Source organism: Hakea prostrata, chromosome 7 (genome assembly GCF_041222555.1).
Source record: "Hakea prostrata isolate BN-2017 chromosome 7, UWA_Hpros_2, whole genome shotgun sequence".
In the NCBI taxonomy this organism is placed as follows: domain Eukaryota; kingdom Viridiplantae; phylum Streptophyta; class Magnoliopsida; order Proteales; family Proteaceae; genus Hakea; species Hakea prostrata.
The window spans coordinates 24,201,430-24,218,260 of NC_142606.1; the positions used below are offsets into that span (position 1 = coordinate 24,201,430).

Below are 16,831 nucleotides of genomic sequence, written 5' to 3' on the forward strand. Positions count from 1 at the left end.
GTATCGTACCAAAAAAAAATTTAAGTGATTGGATCATATCTGTAGCTATTTACTTAAAATGCGGATCCTCATGTTTAGAATCAGGATGGCTTTATTGTATACAGATAATAACGCAAGACTCCAAATCATCTATCTGGCTGAAGAGTGCACAAAGTTCCATAGCTCCATTGACAGAGCAAAAGCTTTTATATTGGATAGATGCGATATGTGGCAGAATCCAAACTCTCCCTAGTCATCCTAGATATGAAATACAACATTGGCTTAATTCCCAGAATATTGTCAGGGGTACAAACAATCGCAAGAACAAAATGAGTGTTTTCCTGAAACTGACATATGAACTGTAATAAGATGCCACAACAAATGGCTAAAGAAAACATACAACACCTCACATGATTAACAAAAATTGAACCACATTATGGCTCAGGTCGCAAGGTTGCTTTGAAAATGGAACAGGAAAAATGAAGGCATGTCAATTGAATCAAACACTAAATCCCCTGCTGTTCCTTCTTCCTCTAGTGAGTACATGGCAATTGAATCAAACCCTAAATCCCCTGCTGTTCCTTCTTCCTCTAGTGAGTACGTGACAATTGAATCAAACCCTAAATCCCCTGCTGTTCCTTCTACCTCTAGCGCGCTCAAATTTCCTTCCATTTGATTGCACATACGGTTTGGTGTGGCTGTGTGGCACACCAGGAGCCTTACCAAAATGTTTCACTGCTTCACGAGCATTCTTAGGACCCCTTAGGAGAACCTGCAGCACGTGTTTAAAAAATAAATAAATAAGATAAAGCAGATGATTAGAACTACCAACATAAGTAGAATTTCTTTGTCCTACAATAATATTTCATAAAATAAATCTAGATCAATATATTGCCAATGCTGTGAAGACAGCATATTCTCACTACAATATGATACAAGGAAAACATTTTAACACCCTCCCTAGCTTAACTAGATTGATGCCGGGCACATTGGTCAGACCCATACATGTTTTTTCCTTTTTTTTTGGGGGTAGAACCAGGCCATGTTTGTTAGGAAATCCAAGGGTGGAAAAAGGGAGAAAGACACAACAAGAATAGTAATGATTAGATTATTTTCCCCTCTTGTTTTTTATTCCTATTTTTTCCTCCTGCCTTGCAATAATGGCATTAGCAATAATTATTCTTATTTGGGTGTGTGGCTTCCCCCCCCCCCCCTCTCTTCCCATCTGTTGCTACAACGGCCTAACTGCTTTTTCACCTTCCTTTCCCCCTGCTGTGACATCAATCAATTGCCTCCCTCTTGTGACATCAATCTAGTGCCACTCTTTAACCCCCCCCCCCCCCCACCAAAAAAAAAAAAAAACCCAACCCCCCACAATCAAAAAGTAAAAACTATGGCATGCATTGGTGTACTTGATGAGCTTTTTTTGTTTTATGCCCCTCCACACCTTCACTTTCAATAGTTACCTACTTATGGTCGACATTAAGAATTCATGGGCCCCAGTGATTCCAAAACTGGTTTCTAAAAAGTTGAGATTGCTGCCAATTTAGAAAGCCTATCTATATCATGATGGGGAAGAAATGAACAACTCAAACCAATGTTGGCAACAACAGAAAAAACAAAACTAATCTTCCCTTTCTTGAGCCAAGCTGTTAGAAAACAAACAAATAGAGATTCTTCTGAGCAATTTATAAAACACAAAGTGGGCAATATCTTTTGCTCACAACTTAGCTGCAAATTAAATCACAAACACATCCACAAATCACAAACAATTTTTAATGTGGAAAACCTCTCCAATGTGAAGAGGAAAAACCATGGGACCATAATGCACCCAAAACCACTAAATCACAAAAAATAGGAATACAATGATCTTCTCTAGATAAAACTAGAGGTAAACATCAACAATCACCAAGAACAATAATTTTTTGCATACAATATCTAATATATGAACTCCAAAATGAAGAAATTAAGAAAAATCAGATAAATCTCATCAAAACAGAGAAATAAATGATGTATAAATCGCACTAACTTCAAAAGTTCAAATGCACAATCCAACCGTTGGATTTGAAAAACAAGAAGTCAAGAACCTATTGTTCAAAAATCAACTTGATCAAACCCAAATACCACCAGATGAAGGACTTGATAAAAATTGGATAGACCCTCTAAAAAAACGAGGATTACCCTCTTCCTTCTCTATTTTGGGATTCTTGTTCCTTTTTTCATTCATTGTTTCTTCCAAATCAAACAAACAATTAGACTCTCTTTAAAAATCAAAGAGAAAGACTAAATTGTTTTTCCATAAACCATATGAGCCAACTTCAAGTAATGGGCCATCATCCACAAGGAGCGAAACCCAAACCCAACAAATTTCCTCCTCCAATATGTGGAGTGATTTGCTAAATTGGCGATCAAAACGAAAAATCTCAAGCTTCTCCCTTAGTAAAGCCTTCGTCAACATGTTGGAACCATTATGATCAGTATGGATTTTCTCAATTTCTACTAACTTGGAATTGAACACATCCCTAATCTAATAGTATCTCACATCAATATGCTTTGTTTTATCATAAAAAGTTGAATTCTAACCAAGGTGGATAGCACTCTGATTGTCATAGAATAACACATATTGATCTTACTTAAAGGCAAGCTCCTACAAAAATTTCTTCATCCACAAAACTCTTTACAAGCTTCTACTGTTGCAATCAACTTTGCCTCAATACTAGAAAGGGCAACACATTTGTGTAATTTTGATTATCACAACACAACTTCACCAGAGAAAGTAATCAAGTAACCTAAGGTAGATTTTCTATAATCAACATCCCCAGCCATATCTGCATCTCTGTAGCCAATCAAAAGAAGTTTATCATTTCCAAAATCAAGTTTCAAATTTAAAGTACTAGAAGATATCTCATTATCCATTTGACAACATTCCAATGCTCTCTTGCTGGATTTGAGACAAAGTAACTAACTACACCAACAACATGAGCTATATTTGACCTTGTGCAAACCATGGCATACATCAAACTCCCTACTACAAAGGCGTATGGAACTCTCTCCATGTCTTCCTTTTCTTCAGCTGTAGGACTCTGTTTTGTGTTCAATTTAAAGTGAGTAGCAAGAGGAGAACTAACTACTTTAGCCTTGATTGTCTTGAATTTTTAAAGGATCCTTTTAGTGTACTTCTCTTGAGATAACCACAACTTCTTTGCATCTCTGTCTCAAATGATTCTTATACCAAGAATCTACTTTGTTGGCCCCAAGTCTTTCATAGAAAAAGAGCTGCTTAACTCCTTTTCAATTTTGCAATTTCCCTCCATGTGGAAGATGGCCCATTACTTGAAGATTGACCCATATGGTGTATGGAAGGGCAATTTAGTCTTTCTCTTTGACTTCTAAAGGGGGTCTAGTTGTTTGCTTGTTGAAGAAATAATGAATGAATGAAAAACAAGAAAGAATCCCAAAATAGAGAAGGAAGAGGGAAAATCCCGTTTTTGAGAGGGTCTGTCCAGTTTCGATCAAGTCCTTCATCGAGTGGTCATCTAATGTCCAACCAAATTGGCTTTTGGACAGCAAGTTTATGACTTCTTGTTCTTCAAATCTAGTAGTTGGATCGTGCATTTGAGCTTTCGAAGTCAGTGCGATTTATATGTCATTCATGCCTCTATTTTTGTAAGATCTATCTGATTTTTCTTGATTTCTTCATTCTGAAGTTCATATATTTGATGGTGTATGCCAAGAATTATTGTTTTTGATGATAGTAGATGTTTACCTCTAGTTTTATCTAGAAAAGATCCTTGTATTCTCATTTTTTGTGATTAGTGAATTTTTTGGATAGACTACGGTCCCGTGGTTTTTCCTCTTCACATAGAAGAGGTTTTCCACATTAAAAATTATGTGTTATGTGTGTGTGAATTTGTGGATATGTGTGTGATACAATTCACAACCAAGTTTTGAGCAAAAAAATATTGTCCACTTTGTGTTCAATAAATTGTCCAAAATGATCTTTACTATATTGTTTCCTAAAACATTCAATCAAGAAGGGGAAGATTAATTTTGTTGATTTGTTTGTTTCTTCCCTATCATTTCCTACCCATGGTAGTCAATCATAAGGCCTTCTAACAATTCATCAACTCAACTCTTAAAAAGATAAAACCATCTTAAAATTGTCACCTTTTGATCATGTTGATACCCTCACTTAAATTGTCACTTCCATCCAAACTATGATGGCATCCACATAAGCTTCCCTTGACCAACTGTTGGCTTCCAAAAAAGGAAGGAGTCCAAATGTAATCTAGGGATTCATCCAACTTATTCTATACAGCCTTCCCTTGACCAACAGTTGGCTTCCAAAAAAGGAAGGACCCATCTAATGATACACCACCATCATATGGAGCTGGTTAATAAGGTATAAAATCTTTGTGGAGCTGAAAGAAAAACAAAGCTGGACATCTCAATGCATTATGGTTGACTAGGGCCAAAAATATTTATTGCAAAGTCCAAACTAAATATCAGTTCTCAAGTTTGTAGGATCAAACACCAGCAACAAAATCAGAATAACGATTAGCTTAGTCAGTATTCAGGCTGAGACAAGTGTCAAACCCATAACGTATGCATGTATAATAGGGACCCCTCAAGTCTGGAACCAAAAAGTGATTTGTGTCATAAAACAACTAATAGTATGTATTCAATTTCTTACCCCAGAACCCCCAAAAAAGAGAAAAATATAGTATGCCACTCAAAATTCTCATGTGATCAAATTTAATGTACACACGGTATAAACAGTAACATTTGCGATGTCAATATCAACAATTGTGAGCACAAGCACATTGTCATGACTATACAAACAGAATGCCCGGTTATGTCCTTAGTTGTGAAAGAGTTAAGGTGAAAACCTATGGACATCCATAGCCCGTTAATGTCATGCAATCATAATTACAAGTAAACAATATATTATGAGTTTGAAGGACACCTCAAAACAGAAACTTCACTTTCAGAAAAAATAAACACAAGCAAACCACCATAGGGATTAAGCTGACCTCTCAAAAGCACTATAAGAAGGGGAAAATATAGTTGAGTCAATACCGTGTTCTGGCCAAGAGGAGCTCTAAGCGCAAGCTGGTCAAAAGTCAAGCATTCTCCTCCTGCATTTAGTATCCTAGCCCTCGCACTTTCGGTAAACCTCAGAGCAACCACCTTCATTGAAGGGACCTCATAAACCCTAGCATCATCGGTAACCGACCCCACAATTACAGCTATCTTATTCTCCTGACAAACATGATTCAACAACATATGAAGCATTAAACCAGAAGGAAGCGATTTTACCGGGTAGAGCATAAAGAACCAACCTTCCCTTCCATAAAGCGAATCAATCTGGATAGCGATATAGGAGCCTTGTTAACCTTGCTCATGAACAGCCTCTTCAATACTACCGCATTGAAGTTGCTTCCAGTTCTCCGCACCAGAAACCGATACAGCTGCGCTCGTAAGTAGGTCCACCATTTGTTTAGTTTAAGCTATAGAAATATTCCGATGGAAAGAAGGTGAAGAAGGTGATTGAACTCACCTTCACAAGAAGCTTGAGGTAAATGTCATTAGATTTTGGTGCGGTTCGCTTGGTTTTCTTGCTCTTGCCACCGGCGACTAGATCGATACCCTGTCAACCACAGAAATGGAGAAATCGTAATGGAGGATATACTACACAAACGACCCATAACGACCCATGGAGATATAGACAGCTATACCAGAAAACAATACCATGGTCCTCCTTCCGCCCCGACTTCGAGTGCTGAGGATCGAGGACGAACTTCACTACCTTCGCATCAAAAGCAGGCGCAGAGTTTATTTTGGATCGTTTGCATTTCCACTCGAACCGTGGTGGCCTGAGACGCGTTGGTAAATCGGGTTGGTCTGGTATGGTCTGGGTGATTGGACCAACCCGTTCATGCAATCGATTTCAAAACTTGATACTTCTTTCGATATTTTTTAATCTTTTTACCTGCGCATACAGAAAAGAAATATCCACTCCCAAACATACAAATGAGTTTACACGGCTTTTTCTTTCTCTGGTGAAAAATGAGTTTACAAGTTGTAGTGGATGTACTTCTACCACAGCGGCAACAGCTTCTTATATATGATAGCAAATCCAAGAATATCATGAGTTAAAACCTCAACCTCTATCACACATTCCCCTAAATCTTGAACTCTGTTTGTACCGAAACCTTTAGCACTAAGTTAACCCTTTTTATTTCTGAACTATAAAAGCTTTTCTCTTCATTTAATGACCTTGCATTAAATTATATAATTTTTTGTTAAACATTTGAAATAATGATGGACTCTTCAATAGAAAAAGAAAAAGAAGCCCAGCAGTGAGGTTACAAGACATTAAATAATGTTGAAGTCGAATGCTTTTGTATTTAAAAAACTGTGGATCTTGTTGAAGATGTTTATGCAAGACGTGGAAAGAAGACCCTAGTTAAGGAAATAAATAGCAACTTCATTCTTGAGGATGTCCAGAATTTATTAATTACATAGGAATGAGCAAACCACCTTTCCAGTATGATTCTTCTTGAATCAATGTGTAGATACAAGTACCCAACAGGCTTTGACGCTTTGTCAACTACATGTTAAACTAGGTCAAGGCTCTGACAGTGATGATATACACATACGGGAACTTGTGCGTCTCTGTATATTAGAGTCCACATAATCACTTGAGTGCCTGCTCAGTTAGAAGTTTGCTCAGACTATCTCAAGTGTAGAACGAGCAATTCAGGATTTTCAATTAAATTCTTCCACTCATTGCAAAATCTTGCAACAGTTGCTCCATCCACAACTCTGTGATCCGCTCCAATATTTACCTATCAAAGGGAAAACCCAGAGTTAGAGATCACCACCAAAGATAAATTCATTGCCCAATGAAAGAAAGCTCCTCAATGTCATCAGACATGCTCAAACTCTCCCATTTACCATCAAAATCTGAAATCATTATCATTTCAATACTGAAGTTTTTCTCATACTATGACAATATCATGATTTTTCCACAACTCAATGCCAAATAGGAAAGCCTGAAAGGTAAAAAAAATTGGAATATATGAACTTCCAAATAAATAGATATGAAGGCTTAAAGCTCAGTCAAGATCAAGGGCAGTCCCCAATAACCAGCATCCGTTCTCCTGATCATTCATTAGAGATAAGAATAGAAATGGACTTAAAAGGAAAAAGTGGGGGGGGGGGGGGAATCATTGCAAGTATATAAATGTGAAGAAGCAAGCTTTTTCCGTGACCTCTTGAGGATCTTCTGTGAGGCTGTGTCTAATGGTAGTGGTATTTATGATAACTTCTCTTGCCATTTGATTACCTCAACAAGTACTTTTTGGGTCAATAGCAAGTGAATATATTAAAGACCATCTTTCTCCATCTAGTAATAGTTGAGAAGAAAACCCACAAAGAGAGAGAAGAGAGGGTATAGAGAGAACCTATTTTCAAGGCAAATAGCAGACCAATTTTAAGGAGTTATGGAGATTAAAAATTGACTTTCCCCCTTGAAGAAGTAGGGAAGGACCTATTGAAATTATCCTGTGAGGCTGTGTCTAATGGCATTTCTCATCAAAACGAGTGAAGCATAATATGAAAAATATCATTCTTCCCTTTGCAAACACAACAAGAGGGTAAAGTATGCACTGTTAGAATTCATCAGCACAAGTGAGTCGAGTATCAAACGATTGTTACCACCTATTCTTTGAAAGAAAAATATACCTTCACACGAAGATGTGGTTTAATTAGTACCATGTGTGCTAAGAAATATATCTTGGCATGCAGGAGCAATTTAATGATTCAAAAATCATCAAACTTTGGAGGGGCAGGGAAAGCATATTAGAAAATGCAGGTCGACCCCCTTATCAGATGTTACACCCATTTTCTACAATTAATATGAAAGTGACAATGAATTCCACTTGTGTGAGGGTAGAGATCTCCATTCCCACACATTATGAGATGGAACTTTATACCCAACACCCCACCCGCCACCAACAAAATAGAAGGGGGGAAAAAAGAAAAGAAAAAGGCACTCAAGAAGAGTGAGTAAAGCTTACATTGGCAATGGATGCAGGATACACATTTCCATCCTCATCAAAACGGGGAAGTTTCTGGATTCGACCAAGTGCAATTATAGCAACTTCAGGCAAGTTGAGGAGGGGAGAGCCAAACTTCCCACCAATTGCTCCAATGTTGCTTAGAGTTAATGTTCCACCAGAGATATCCTCAGAACTAAGCTTGTTATTTGACGCCAAGTGCTGTAACCGTGACAGCTCCTTTGTAATCTAATCGGAGACAAGCAAGCATTATCACAGTATCCAGCATCTGTTATAAATTATAAATAGAGGGCAAGGAAAGAAAGGCTTCTATATTTTGAAGCACATAAAGCAACAAAATGCAGTATCTTTTTCCTTAGAACCAAAAAGTGATTAAATTTTTAAAAGGGCATATAACAATTCGCACATACAAGGACAATTCTTATTTATTTTTCCTTCCCATGTTCTATAATGTAAATTTACCAGCCATAGTTATAGTCATCCAATTATGATAACAAGATATTCTTCTTCAATTTGAATATTCAACTCAAGTATAATTCTGGAAAACCTGTAATATAAGAAGCTACGTTCCAAAATTTCAGCAACAAGAATGAAAATTTATGAGAATTATATTCTTCAACAAACAAGGAAATGTTCCAACCTGTCAGGCATTGCAGAAAGGTCTTGAATCCCACCACTGCACCTATAAGTGGCTAGGTGCAATGAGAACCCCCCATTTTCCGTAGAACCTCCCATATCTGAGAGTTTTCACAATTCTCAACTTCAGCTGCCAATAGTATCTTTGTGATGCTTCTGTTATCAATAGTGATGTTGCTTTTCTTGCTGTCATTACCATCACTACTTTATCATATCACTAGTATTGTTGTGAACTTTGTTCTGGGTTTGATCTCAAATCACTTCCATTTCTATTCGACATTAGTTTAAAGTAGTTGGACTTGTTTTACCAAGTTCCAAATTGAGTATCATCCGCCTTCTTCACTGAATCAATTAAGTCTTATTATCTTCATTATTGAAGCGCAGGACCTCTCCCCTCCCCCCCCCGCGGGGGAGTTTGGCCCGTAAAGCTTTCAGTTCTACTTTTTAAAGCATGAAAAGATAAATAAATCCAACACATAATTTGGAAAAGAAGCAAACGGTTGGTTGATTTACAGTTAAGAAACTGGATTGAGATTCATCCAAATAAGCAGGATTGAGCTAACCTCTAGAATGGACAATGACTGAACCTTCTTTATGTTTGGCACCACTAAACCATAAGGCGTAGCCATAGCAATTCCAATATTATGGGATCCTAGTCATAAATAAAAAAGATGAGGGTAAGAAGTCCATTCCAGGAAAAATAACGACAATATGTCGATGTTAGAAATCAAACAGCAGCTGGAAGCAACTTGACATATACAAACAACAAAACTTCCATTAGGAAACTTTTGTGTTCTAAATTAAGGAAGATAGTAGAAACTTTGAAGTAATTTACATTAAGCTCTTGATATCATATGACAATTATCCTAACAAGAAAATATTACTCATATAAAAAAATAGAAGGAAGAAACTCTATTATCCATGCATGGAGATAATGACCAGTCACCATCCTACATGGCATATTAAGACAATGAGGCATGCATATGGAACATAACATCATTTTAAGCTTGAACCTTTCATTACCAAAATACTGTATCCCCTATTGGGTGAATCAATGATGACTGCATTGTACATGTGAATGATATTGTCATGATGACAGGTTCAATGTAACCACCTGGGGTTACACCAAGGAAACCCAAAATAAATTGATAATCCAATTTCTTCCTTGTGCTACAGCAGAACTTCAAGACAAGACAAGTGATATACCACAACAGCCATAGATAGGAAATAAAAGAAAATATACACATAGGGCAAAAAAAAGAGAGGAATAAAAGAAGAAATGCAGTATATTGATCATCGAGTAAAGCTTGTCCTTCCTCAAGGTTTGAACTTTTATAAGAGCTCTATGAATGTCAGAAAACAATATGTATGATTTACTATGCAAGAGAACATGTCTAGCCAAAAATTCTCTCATTGAGGAAGTTCCCTCCAGGTCTATTTTGACTGCCATACAACTATTTCCAGGGTTAGTTCACCAATAACATGGAGATTAGAAAAATCAAGGATTTTAGTTTCTCTGAACTTTTAAACAATCTAGCAAGTCTAGCCTTTTCAGATTATCATTTCATCTTCCCTCTGCTAACGTTCCGTCCCATTTAAAAGATGAAGAAGGTTGCTCATGAAATGATGCAAAATTGATCATATTCTAGATTCACCATACAGAATAAGTAATGAGTGTTAAGAGTAATGGTACTCCAGGACAATGACGTCAATCCTCAAGGGTATAGTACAGTGGAACAATTATTGCCTTGAAAATGAAGCAAAAATTTCTAATTATCTACTTACTTTCTGCAATACTTTAACTTCTATCTTACTATAAAGGTCCAATTGATACAAATAATATCAGAGAGTGCATTTTAATAGATTGAGATGAAACCACCTAAGAGAGATCAATGTCTACATACCTCTGTATATAACCTCATATGACTCCTGGCTGAATGTACTATTTAAAATGGGATATTTAGTCAACGCCACAGAAAGTGACTTTATCAAGAGCGGCAGGTAAGTGTGTTTGATATCTGGATCAGAATTTGCATCTTTAAAAGATGCTTTGAGCTCCACAAGAGCATCACAATTTATCTCTTCGAGATAGTGAAAATGCGGAACAGTAGCAACCATGGTCATAGATTTAACCATTGAACGCTGAAAACCCCTGAACAAAAGTATTGAATCAGTGTCATGAATCAAAATTTTATACAAATTCAAAATGTCTGGTTCAAGAAGACATAGTAACAAATCATAATAGTGTTGAGTCAATAGAATAACTAAAAAGAAAAAAGAAACTCCCAAAGCAGAACAAAAACAAAAGGTATAAGAAATTGACCATTTCAAAACACTTGCTATTGCATAACCGTTAGTAAAAGAGTTCCAACTCCTGTTATGCATTTCTTTTTAGCAATGAGAATTCTATCAGAACGCTCATTGCACAATCTTTTGCCAGTTTTAACCCCAAAGTAAAGTTTCTTAATCTCTTCTTCAGATCTTTAAATTATCAAACTGGTAAAATGAGAAAATCAAATCAACACAATTTTATGAGTAATTTTCTAATTTACATAATCTAACAGCTACCCTGGGCCGAAGGCTTCTACACAAGCAGAGTCCCCCAGGGCACCCCGCCGGGGGAGAGGGAAGCAATTTCCTACGGAGCCTTACCCAGCAACTTCTTGTGAGAGGCTGTTTTGATAACTTAACCTCAGGCTACAACTGTGGTCCACCGACCATTGTGCCAAGGCCCACCCCTTAAAAAATTGAGAACAATTTAATAAAATATATTTAAAGGAGTGCTTTGGCACTTGAATTATGAATGCTCAAAGAAACTTTTCCGGTTTTCATATTCCAGCAAAGTAAAGGCTGTAAAGTGGCAAGCAGAAAAAAAGATTCAGATAAAACTATTTTAATGGAAGAGTTGGTATAAAATTATTAATCAATTAAAAAATCATCAACAGTGGCTGGTCTAGAGGGTATACCCAAACCACTCCTTAAAGTATTTTTTTTCTGCCACAAGACAGCTCAGTTAGCCGTCAATTTGACACCTACATATCAACTTCAAATTTTACACTTCCAGCTATCCCAAAAGCATTTTACACGTAAGAACACAAACAAGTCAATTATGGTTAACATTTGGGCAAATAGAAGTAAGGTACAATATATGAAGGCCCATATGTGTTGGTTTGGCTTTGAAATTCAATCGATGACCAACCCACATATCCTTCCTCCATCTAGCAGTTAGAATTGCCACATTATACTCCATTGTTTTGATGACTAAAGATACAATGACAAGAAGCCCTATCCCAATCAAATGGGTTTGGCTCTGTTGGGGAACACCCTAGAATAGTGTTTATCACATAAGGTTGTAGAATCCATGTTAGGGTTTGGCTGAATTTTCCGATGCCAGCTGCTAACCTGACGCACCAACCCCTCTCCTTTAACTGGTCTTGGGACCGACAGCAAACACTGGGGGAGTTTTTGATGACTAAAGATACCACTAGAAAATCAAATTAAGAAGATGATGGGCCTATGTTTTTGATTGGTCATGGAACTTGACACACATGGATAGTCCATTGGGTACCAAACTGTCCAAACCCACCCAACAGTTGGACTAGACACATCAGCCACTACATGCAGCACACAGAGAATAAGCTAGAGACATATTTTTAGACCAGCTGGACTAGATAACTTTTCACCTAATGGCATACATTTAGTTTTACCATCACATACTGCATAGGCTTTAACCAGCAAAATGATTTATATTGGTCTCTACCTCACTAAAACGAATCACAGAACACACATGTACTTCTAATGTTCATGATTTGAAAGTTCGTCAGTGTCATGCACACAAAGAGTATACCTCAGGGGTATTGTCATATCTTCATACTGTGATCCATCAGCAGCTGGCCGATATGACAGTTTCTCCTCCTTTCCAATCACATTTTCTGATGAGCTTGCATGTAAAGTTGCAGTGGATTGTTTACTAATTGTTTGTTTATTGTCAACATAGATTAGGATATCTTCTTTTAAAACTCTCCCATCTTTACCAGTTCCACGGATATCCTTTATATTTACACTATACTGCTTTGCCAGATTCCGAACTGCAGGGGTAGCTAGGACTCCTCCTTCATCATCCTTACACAACTCAGAATTCAAGCGTGTTGTATTGTCCAAACCATCAGAACTCACAGATGGGACCTGAGATTCTTCCACAACCATCTTGAGAAGAGTTTCTCCAACCTGCAATTTGAGTTCAACCACAAGCATAAAATAAATGATCCACCAAATTCCTTGTGTGCAAGTCAACCAGGTTGGGATTGATAAAATATAATTTGAATTGGCTATGTCTAGATGCCAAGAAAAGAAAAATAAATAAAGAGACAACGATCACGATGATCCAATGACAGAATATGTGTCAATCTTTTTCCCCAAACATTTTCTTTTCTTTTCTTGACATCCAACAGCCCGTCGTTGAGCCTGATCTCGACCCAGCCAAAACCCATCTCATTTAGGTTCAAAATTGAGATCAAATACAGCCCAATTTGCACCTATAAAACCTTTTTTGTTTTTCTTTTCTTTTTAGGGGATGACAATCCTCCAGCCTATCTAATAGAAACATGAAAAGTTAAAAAAAGGAAGGTTTAATATCAACTTGCAAACTGTTAATATTATTTCTAAATTAATTTGCAAGATGCTTAATGCTTAATGCAAGTAATATATCCACCCAAAAAATAAGAGATCAATGTAAGTGTACTTGTAAGAAGAATAAAGACATAAATCATGTTTAGTTTCATGTAGATACCATGGAGTGTCTGTTTTGTTCTCTCTGCCTGCAAAATTTAGAACAATTTCCATGATCAATCCAATTAGAGGTCAAAACAATACATTTAGTGAAAAAAAAAATCTTCAGGATTTCTTGTAAGGAGGATAAAAGACCAAGTCATCTTCACTCTTATGTGAAATTTGTGCTACAAAAGCTTTGTATTTTTTTCTGGACCCCTAGGTATAACCCTAACTTTGATGATTGGATAGCAAAGACATTGGAGACTGCTTTTTAAACCTCCAGGGAGGAATGGTGAATGCTTGTAGACAAATCTAACTAAATTGATACAGACTAGGGAAACTGGATGAGTTGTTTTCAACAGACATATAAATTGATCTTCTGAATCCAGGTTTACAGCTCACATTGTAGTTTTGTATCTCTCTTTTACTTGAGATACTTAGTTTTCTGTACCTTATTTAGTTTTTAAAAAATCTGGTCTTTAAATGGCTGGATATACACCCTGTGTTCACCGTGCAAACAATAAATCTTCTTCTGTGTTATAGATAAAATGTATCACTCACATATGCAAAATCTTCCTATAAAAGGGGTATCGCTACCAAGCAGTGAGAAAAATTGGTATAGCCCTAAGTTGGAATGGTCTGATAAACTAGCATTTTGTTCTCATCTTTATGATCATAAAGGGCAGAGATTATAGCTCATGACAAACTATAGGATCTGTTGAATTAAAAGTCATATGGGTGTAATAACCAGGGGGTGTAACATCCACCAAATTCTCACTAGGAACAGTCCAAGTAGTAAGCACTCTGAAAAAAAGGTTAGTCATAAAAATTTGGGTTGGAAAATCGGTAGGAGAAAAAAAGAATTTGAATGCAGGCCAATAGACTAATTGGTTGGGAACGGATAAATGTCTCTATTGCTCTCAACCATATACAGTTTCTTGGTGGTTCTGTTGATAATGTCTAAAGTGTAGGAATATTCTCTGAGTGGGTAAGTATGCACAACAGCAGATTGAAGATTTGATAGCACTATAAGATCTTTCTTGATGGCACATTATTTTGTACTCAGCTAGTGGAAAATGCATCAGATAGCACTTTTTACACCCTCAAATTACATATGGGTTTTTATGTTAAAGTTTTATATAACATGAATGGATAAATAACATACCTAGTCCTAAATTCTGTCTTAAGGTATTTTGTGTTTACAATAGCCCAATGCACCCCACAAGGGAGAGCAGGGAGAATTGGATTCCAATAAGAAACTACATTTTCACATCAAAGGCTCATGCTGCTATCATTTTACCTTCACAATGTCTCCAGGACCATAAAGAACCTGTGAAACTTTTCCCTTGTAACGACTTGTTATTTCCATAGTTGCTTTATCACTCTGAACTTCACATAGGGGCTGAAATTCTTCAACTTGGTCACCCTGCCATAACAGAATTAACAATGCATCTAGTTTTCTGTAACTTAAGAACAGGTCTAAGAAAATACTAGCAAACAAATTATGAAAGCATAGTTGAATAAGATAATATCAACAGCAGAGCTAAGTTTATCCTTAAATTAGGATCGAACAATGTTACATTTTAGAGTTCAATTTTAACTCTTTTTTGTTTGTAATCAAAATGTAAAAATAAATCATTTATCTAAGGAATGCTTTGCTGAATATATTGGTTATGCTAAGAAACATTAACGGAACTTTCAGGCCCCACAAAGGAGTAGAATCTTGAATACTTATCAGTAAAACAGTGGTCAGGTAAACGTTACATCCCAAAAATGAATGAAAGAATGACATACCTACAATAAATACAAATTTTAAATCTGGTAATGCAAATGGAAATTTATGCGGTAAATTAACCCACTACCAAAAACTTGACCAAACTTTTACATCTTGAAGAGCACACGGGCTTGCTTGAACGGTTATAAAGCACGAAAGATACAACAGAAACTTCCATTCACAACACAGAGATGATGCTATTGTTTTTAGATAGGTGTTCAAAAAGCAAGTCAGGCGTACTGGTTCTGCACACTAACTATAAGGACTAATTGATTGTTGTTTGGAGTTGGTTTCTTTTTTTTCCTTTTTTTTTCCTTTAATTATTTTTTAATTTGGGGCGGGGGGGGGGATGGGTTGGGGGGTCTGGTTGAAGCGGTAGGGGTATGATGTTGATATTGCAGAAGATGATCAAGTAGACTATGTTGCCCAACTTGGCAAAATCCTGTTTTAACAAGGAAATTTTAAAAAAAATCCAACTTGTGCCATCTCTAGCTTATCTTTATATGAAACAAAGAATAAAACATCAGGTAATGGCAACAATAGTGGTCAATGGAAGGTTTTTGTGTGTGTATCAGAGGTTGTAAGCCGTTTTATCCATCACAGTAACAAGTTAATAACATGAAAAAGTCAAAAGAACAATATCCCCGCTTCCCCAACCCCATGAAAAAAATAGAGAAAAGAGCACAACGGAAGAAAATGAAAATGAAAGAAGGATACCAATAAAATAAGTTTCGTTTACTCACCTCCACCACGAACCATTTGAGAAGTTCACACTCAGCAATACCTTCACCGGTTTGCGCTAAGGGCACCTCAACTATCCCACCCACTAGAGGATCAACCAAAGCTTGACTTGAGGAGAAAAATTTCTTGCCAGTGTATGAATTCTTCAACCACAGCAGAAATTAAAAAAGAATAAGAGATACAAAAACCAATGAAATACCCCCAAAAAAGGATAATAAAAAAGAAAAGGAACCAAAAACATGCAAATGGTCCATCTTCAGAAATACTAAGCCCTAGACAAGCCGAGGCGAAAGCAATTCAAAACATAAATAAACAAAATACAAGAAATTACGAAGGAAGAAGACGAAGATAGATACAGTGAATTTCTCCGCTGAGGGAATTGATGCAGATGCATTGCGAAAGAGAGTGATACGAGAAGCGAAGGGCAGAGGTGAAGTGCGCTGCCCCAAGTCATCACAAGCGAAGGAGTGCAGGCGTCTAACGCTGCACGGTGGTTGCAGCCCTGACACGCCGGAAAGTGCAGCGGATCTCTGACAAACGCGCCTCCACATCGTCGACATGCTGATCGATGGTGTCCGATTGTTCAGCAGTAATTTGGATACGCATATCAAATCAAGCTCTTATATGGAATGCCAATCTAACGGTTACTTTTAAAACAATCGGAAAAATTAATTCCAAAATAGAGTGTTTAGATAAGTGATCCGACGTAGGGATGACTAGATGACATGGTAATCGCGCGTGGGCATGCATGGATCGTACTTGTCTTTAGACTTTTTTTTTTTTTTTTCGGTCTTCTATCCAAGCCTCTATTGCTTGTCGGTGTCAACGAATCTGAATCCCTGACGTC

At 37.0% G+C, this 16,831-nt stretch overlaps 2 protein-coding genes across 2 annotated transcripts; both read right to left on the reverse strand.

The window, feature by feature from the left end:
* Nucleotides 1–161: 161 nt before the first annotated feature.
* Nucleotides 162–6,008, reverse strand: LOC149010717 (large ribosomal subunit protein eL18x-like). The gene is made up of 6 exons (XM_089162474.1): nt 5,972–6,008; nt 5,718–5,788; nt 5,540–5,629; nt 5,322–5,450; nt 5,059–5,241; nt 162–751 (listed from the first exon to the last, which is right to left on the reverse strand). Exons 1-6 carry the CDS (start codon nt 6,006–6,008, stop codon nt 593–595), a joined length of 669 nt encoding a protein of 222 aa, XP_089018600.1. The 3' UTR covers nt 162–592.
* Nucleotides 6,009–6,347: 339 nt separating this feature from the next.
* Nucleotides 6,348–16,621, reverse strand: BCE2 (2-oxoacid dehydrogenases acyltransferase family protein). Its single transcript, XM_089161709.1, has 8 exons — nt 16,341–16,621; nt 15,987–16,127; nt 14,770–14,895; nt 12,547–12,926; nt 10,604–10,851; nt 9,263–9,351; nt 8,064–8,291; nt 6,348–6,830 (listed from the first exon to the last, which is right to left on the reverse strand). Exons 1-8 carry the CDS (start codon nt 16,542–16,544, stop codon nt 6,717–6,719), a joined length of 1,530 nt encoding a protein of 509 aa, XP_089017835.1. The 5' UTR covers nt 16,545–16,621; the 3' UTR covers nt 6,348–6,716.
* Nucleotides 16,622–16,831: the final 210 nt, after the last annotated feature.

Bases quoted from the DNA above. Each gene is read 5' to 3' on its own strand.
- BCE2 (XM_089161709.1), bottom strand. From the start codon at position 16,544: ATGTCGACGATGTGGAGGCGCGTTTGTCAGAGATCCGCTGCACTTTCC. The intron at 10,852-12,546 runs GTATACTCTTTG...ACTTTTGTTCAG, and splicing joins GATATGACAATACCCCTGAG to GGGTTTTCAGCGTTCAATGG. The intron at 8,292-9,262 runs GTTAGCTCAATC...GTCTCCGATTAG, and splicing joins AGTCATTGTCCATTCTAGAG to ATTACAAAGGAGCTGTCACG.
- LOC149010717 (XM_089162474.1), bottom strand. From the start codon at position 6,008: ATGTTTGGGAGTGGATATTTCTTTTCTGTATGCGCAG. The intron at 5,451-5,539 runs GTGAGTTCAATC...TTACGAGCGCAG, and splicing joins ACCTCAAGCTTCTTGTGAAG to CTGTATCGGTTTCTGGTGCG. The intron at 752-5,058 runs GTATTGACTCAA...CACGTGCTGCAG, and splicing joins CTCCTCTTGGCCAGAACACG to GTTCTCCTAAGGGGTCCTAA.